Here is a 6,595-nt window from a genome sequence, read left to right on the forward strand (position 1 = left end):
TGTAACAAAGTGCCTTTGGTAATTGTCCTCCTCCGTGGTCCTGTGATGCACTTGACAAATATGCTGTCAAGCTGTGCCCTTACAAATATGTACTCATCCATCGTAATCTATGCAGTACTGTTTTAGATGTTATTGCCATTGTCTCATTTACCATCCCATCAGCCCATGACTAATCATCATTATAAGTAATAGTTTGCAAACAATCTTAACTTAACTTAAACGGTGCCATCTCAACCAATTGTATGAACACTTTGATTGATTTAAGTACGTACTTAATTCGTTTATATGTCTGTATCATAAAGCAAAACAAAATGTTAGTGGCTTCATCTCATAGTTGACCAACTGGTAGAGCAAAGCAAAGGGATAGGCAAGTCTTATTCAAATGGAAGATATTAAATATCATGATCATATTAGATGGCAAACTGTCTTTCCTTTTAGAATTGGCCACTTTGTGCATGTGAGTGTGTGTGTGTGTGTGTGTGTGTGTGTGTGTGTGTGTGTGTGTGTGTGTGTGTGTGTGTGTGTGTGAGTGAGTGAGTGAGTGAGTGAGTGAGTGAGTGAGTGAGTGAGTGTGTGTATGTGTGTGTGTGTGTGTGTGTGTGTATGTGTGCGGGTGTGTTATTGGTGCAGCATGAACTAATGATGGAAGAAGCTGAAAGGTGCCTATTCTACCTCCTAGTGGCCTGATGAGATAAAAGCAGGAGAATTGTACAGTACTGTATCTATATTCTGTACTTTGCTTCCTTTCAAACCATTTTAAATAGAGCTGCTGAAATTGATTCAAAATCAAACACTACAGTTGTTCTAATATACTCTAACGTTGATACTATCAAATGCAAATAATTATACCCCAACAATATGTAATGATATGTAAGTGCTCCTGTTATAGAGTATACATCATGGGAAGCCCTACAGCATGTCTATTATTGGTCATTATTAATAGGTAGTGATACCTACTGTAGTGATACTAGCAGTGGCAGTAGGCTTGTGGTAATATTGTAACTAGTGTTTTAATGTTAATATGACAATGACTTTTGAGCATCCCCAACTTTTCTTACCAAGTATGAAATGTTGCCGATGCAAGTGACGTAGGAAGCCCATGCTTTGAATGTGGGAGGACGTAGAGCAGGAATTCTAAGGCATACATAGCCCCTTTCAGTGGGAGCGGATGCGCTTGCGGAGAATGCTTCAGTTTATTTTCTCAGCGTCCAGCTTCTCTCTCAGAGTTGGTTCTCTCGCTGTTTTCACCGACAAAGTGAAGTAAAACTACAAGTGCTATGGTGCCTACATTTTATTTTGGTCCTAAAGTAAGTCTTATTTATTGAAGGATGAAATTCCGTGGGATCAAGGCGAGGAGAGACTGTGCAATCTCTGTCGCTTAGTGAGTATCTCGCTGTTTCTGATTGTGCTGCTACGGAAATGCTTGAAACTGCTGCATGAATGGTCAGACGTAATACCGGGGATTGCAGTATATTGCGAAACTATCCCCCCAACAGAAAATGTGCCCATCGAAGCCCAGCAAAGAATGTGTTCGGTGATTGATTCCTATGTTAATTTGCCTTTTGGATTGTAACGAAGGTCAATGGAGAGTCCTGCGCGTCCGTGCGCCCTGGCCCCATTTTAACACTAATGGTGTGTTCATTTGGTTTGCATGTCACCGCTGAAAAGCTCCATTCCAAGGCTCATACAACGTTGATGCTGGGTTATTCAGCAACATTGTTGTAAAAATGCTGAACAGCGTTTTGTTGCTCAGCGTTTTAACGGTGACCAGTTTCTCGTCGAAGACAGAGAGCCGCAAAACTTCGAAAGACATTTGTAAGAACCGCTGCGCCTGTGAAGAAAAGGAGAATGTTTTGAATATTAATTGTGAAAACAAAGGATTTACAACGGTTAGTCAATTCCAGCCCCCTCAAAACAAAATCTGCCAACTCTTTCTCAATGGAAACTTTCTCTCGAGACTGAATGCGAACGAGTTTATTAATTATGGTAACGTTACGTCCATCCATCTGGGAAACAACGGGTTACAGGAGATAAAGACGGGCGCTTTTAACGGAGTGAGATTTTTAAAGCGACTTCATCTCAACAACAATAACTTGGAAATAATCAAGGAGGATTCCTTTGCTGGCTTAGACAGTTTGGAGTATTTGCAAGCAGATTATAATTACATCAGCGCCATTGAGGCAGGTGCATTCAGCAAACTGAATAAACTGAAAGTCTTGATTCTCAATGACAACCTATTGCTCGCTCTTCCAAACAATGTGTTCCGCTTCGTTATGTTAACGCACTTGGATTTAAGGGGGAACCGGCTAAAAATGCTGCCTTTCGCTGGTGTATTGGAACACATAGGTGGTATAATGGAAATTCAACTGGAGGAAAACCCGTGGAACTGCACCTGTGATCTCATTCCCTTAAAAGCCTGGCTGGACACCATATCTGTCTTTGTAGGGGACATCGTGTGCGAGACCCCATTTAGACTGCATGGGAAAGACATTACGCAACTGATTAAGCAAGATCTTTGCCCCCGAAGAAATGCCGGTGACTCCAATCACCGAGCAATGCAGCCCCCGTCTGATTCCCAATACCAGGGCCCCTCTCCCACCTTACACCCCGGCATCACCCCAACAAGATCCCCGAAGGCTTCTCGCCCACCTAAAATAAGACATCGCCCCACTCCACGCGTAACATCCAAAGACAAACATGTTTTTGGACCTATCATGGTTTATCAGACAAGGTCGCCTGTTCCAATGACTTGCCCTAGCATATGCGTCTGTACGTCCCAGAACCCAGACAGTGGATTAAACATCAACTGCCAGGAGCGAAAATTACATAATATAACAGAACTGAACCCCAAACCCTCATATCCAAAGAAACTGCATTTAACAGGTAATTACTTACAGACCATATACAGAACTGATCTAACGGAATACAGCTCTCTGGAGCTCCTCCATTTAGGGAATAATAGAATAGCTGTCATTCAGGATGGGGCCTTCGAAAATTTGGCTAATCTACGGAGGCTTTACCTCAATGGCAATTACATTGAAAGTCTATCCCAATCATTATTCGTAGGACTGCAGAGCCTTCAATACCTGTACCTGGAGTATAACGTCATCAAAGATATTTTACCACAGACTTTTAACTCTTTACACAATCTACAGCTGTTGTTCCTCAACAACAATTTACTCAGATCTCTCCCCGACAATGTTTTTGGAGGGACCATGCTGACGAGGCTGAACCTAAGGAACAATCACTTCTCCCATTTGCCAGTGCGCGGTGTGCTAGACCAGCTGTCCGCATTTATTCAGATCGATCTGCAGGAGAACCCGTGGGACTGCACCTGCGACATCGTTGCCCTGAAAAACTGGATGGAGCTGTCCAGCACCAGTGTGGTGGTAAATGAAATCACATGCGATTCGCCCTCGAAACACGCCGGGCGGCTGCTCCGATCTCTGCGTAACGATGCAATCTGTCCCGAGCCTAACGAGGTCACTGTAACCAAGGCCCCCACAGTCAGCCCCAGCACCGACGCCACACCCTCCCCTGCCGTCACGCCCACTGACGACCAGGTGCCCGAGATGCACGCAGAGGTGCCCCTCTCTGTTCTTATACTGGGCCTGCTCGTAGTCTTTATTCTGTCTGTCTGCTTCGGGGCTGGCCTCTTCGTATTCGTCCTCAAACGACGCAAGGGAGTTGACAGCGTCCCTGTCAGTGCCAACAACTTAGACTTAAACTCTTTCCAGGTACAGTACGGTTCGTATCGCACAGAGCCCAGTGCAGAGAAGACCGAGAGTCATGTGTATAACTATATCCCGCCCCCCGTTGGTCAGATGTGCCAGAACCCGATTTACATGCAGAAAGATAGCGAGCAGGTGGCTTACTATAGGAATTTAAAGGACCTAAGTTTCAGTACCCCGGACCCCAAGAAAGACGAGCTGGCCCGCAGCCCTGCGTTCACCATAAGCACAGTGGAGTTCATGGAGAAACAATCGTGTGGCAATCGAGAGCCGGAGCTGCTTTACCAGAACATTGCAGAGAGAGTGAAAGAGCTTCCGAGCGCAGGGGCTCTCAATTATACTTTTTGCACTTTACCTAAAAGACCATTCGTTCCACCATACGAATCGGCCAGGCGACACAACCAGGACAGGTTGAATAAGACTGTTCTGTACGGGACTCCGAGAAAATATTACGCTGAACAATCAAAAAACGAGCATCCATTGCTCCCTGGGAAGCTAAAAACAGAACCAGACTACCTCGAAGTTCTGGAAAAACAAACTGCAATGAGTCAGTTGTAAGATAAGGCCCTATATCCATCACACTATTACATCGATATGTATCTATCTATGTATTCCACAGATTGAAGAGTCCAACTCAAATAACGCAACCTAAGCCTTTCTTTTCTTCTTTTCAAGCTGTATAAATGAGTAAACGTATATGCAGTCATATTATTTTCCTGGAGGTTTTAAATTATTTCTTCTACTTGAAACATTAAGACTGTAGCAGGTACCGCAAGACTATGTATAATACTGCTTTGTGCATTTTGTATTCTATATTTTATTTTCTATGTGGAAATGATTATCCTTTTTAGAAGAACAAGTGAAAATTCGAAATGACATTCCTGTACATAATAGCCTATTGATGGTGAGTGTGAAACACATGTACTGGTTCCGTCCACTTGGCGATCCATTTATTCCAGAAGTGCCTTTGCACTCAAAAGTATTTTATTGTTGCTTTCTGCAAATGGAATTTTTTATATAAGTGCTGTATTTTAAGAATCTTTATGTAAAATATAATTATTTGTCCATTACATTAAACCGAGTTGAAGGGTATGGTATTTATGAGGTAGAGAATCATGTTCTGAATATAAGTGTCTTTCAAAATGTACTGTAAAGTTTAGAGAATTGCATAACATTGTATGCTATAGATGAGCAATACAATGCGCCATAAGCGCGATTAAATTTTCACCGAAGCACTTTGTCTGAACTTGAGGTTAACATTATTCTGATTATAAATGTCTCTTTATGCGTGTGTGTGTGTGTGTGTGTGTGTGTGTGTGTGTGTGTGTGTGTGTGTGTGTGTGTGTGTGTGCGTGCGTGCGTGCGTGCCTGTGTGCGTGTGTGGAGGCGGTTACAGCCTTCTCTGATCGAATTTATAGACCTTCGTGTATTGACGAGGACTTTACTGAGCATTTTTGGCTGAATGGCAAATGTGCAGTATAATCGACTAACGTTGCAACAAAGGCATAGCACAGAACTCTTCACACTTCTTTTCACTAAAAGCTGCTATACCCTATGCTATACCCCTATGAATAGGCTACTTTCTATTAATCTATGTTCAGATGGGTGGATTAAATATGGGTCTCTAATATTTCTCTCATTTACTTGAAAACAACGGTTAGGCCGAATCACCGTATATCGATTGGTGGCGCTAGATTTAATTATTTCTTAGTGGTACACTTTTTTTGAAGTGCTTATTGTATTGCACGCCTTTTCAATGAGATTAGGTTTGTGATATATGCTGTAATACCTGCTGTTTCTTCTCCTTCCTCTACGTTTTCCTCGCAGAATCACCTATACTGCAGGCCCATGTGTCGCTCTCCATGGTGCTGATTGTTTGCAGCTTGTTATGAACAACGGCGTAATTTTCCGAGAGCGGAGAGTGGGGGAGTTTCACAACATTGCTTAATTTAGCATTGACTTTTAGGCCTATCAGATGTTAGGAAGACATAGTGGTTTATACTACAAGTTCTCATTTAAAAATCAACAAATAGGACTACAGAAGTTACTAAGGACCACCATTTATAACTGAAATGACACTATAACTCGTTATGTGTCAAATTGGGAACGTATATTAGCCGGCTAATGTCAACACGCATTTTGCTTGCAGAAGGCTTTTCCACGTTTCAGCCTCATTACATCACACTTATGATGAAAACGTTGATACAGTAGACATACTTGAGGTGAAAAATAATTCACATATTCTGCGTGTGGAAGTTATAGTAGCAGTTTTGCTACACTGCAGTGTAATGCCCACATTCCTCAGCAGCAACTAGCTGTGGCCATTTCAGTTGGTGAGTGAGAGTGCTGTTCATCCCGTTTGAAATGGAGTGATTTTCTTTCCCTGAGCACAATAGGCCTCTGTGTGCCTGTTTACTGGTGGTGTGGAGAAAGAGAGGAATAGACATGTCTTGCACACCAATGAGGAGGCTCCTCACCAGCACACTCCTCCTCTTATCACACTGGGGACTGAGGAGGGAGATGGCATGCAATATAGCTTTACCAGAAAAGCTATCTGTCATTTTGGTCCCCTCACACTGCAAGGTATGATAAAGAATATTATAAATTGACATAGCGTCCCTAGCATACTAAACAATTCAAGGCAGACATTAAAGGTTGTGGTGTTGATTTAATAATATTCGGTCTATAGGCTCTTTGGGGACTTGATCTTTTTGACCCTGAGCTTTAGTTTTTGCTTGGGTGTTTTGGTCACAAGGGATTTCTCTCCATTCATGTTTAAGAGAGGAGGAGGGATTGCCACCTCTGTATTTTAATAAACAAATTGTAATCAATTCAATACCAATTAAATCAAATTGTTTGTGTTG

At 42.5% G+C, this 6,595-nt stretch overlaps 1 protein-coding gene across 1 annotated transcript; it reads left to right on the forward strand.

The window, feature by feature from the left end:
• Positions 1-1,715: 1,715 nt before the first annotated feature.
• slitrk2 (SLIT and NTRK-like family, member 2) lies at positions 1,716-4,289 on the forward strand (the record flags this gene model as incomplete). The annotated part of the gene is made up of 1 exon (XM_083686552.1): positions 1,716-4,289. Exon 1 carries the CDS (start codon positions 1,728-1,730, stop codon positions 4,287-4,289), a length of 2,562 nt encoding a protein of 853 aa, XP_083542678.1. The 5' UTR covers positions 1,716-1,727.
• Between the last annotated feature and the right edge of the window lie 2,306 nt (positions 4,290-6,595).

The sequence above is a fragment of the Argentina silus genome, assembly GCF_951799395.1.
Source record: "Argentina silus genome assembly, chromosome: 15".
Classification (NCBI taxonomy): domain Eukaryota; kingdom Metazoa; phylum Chordata; class Actinopteri; order Argentiniformes; family Argentinidae; genus Argentina; species Argentina silus.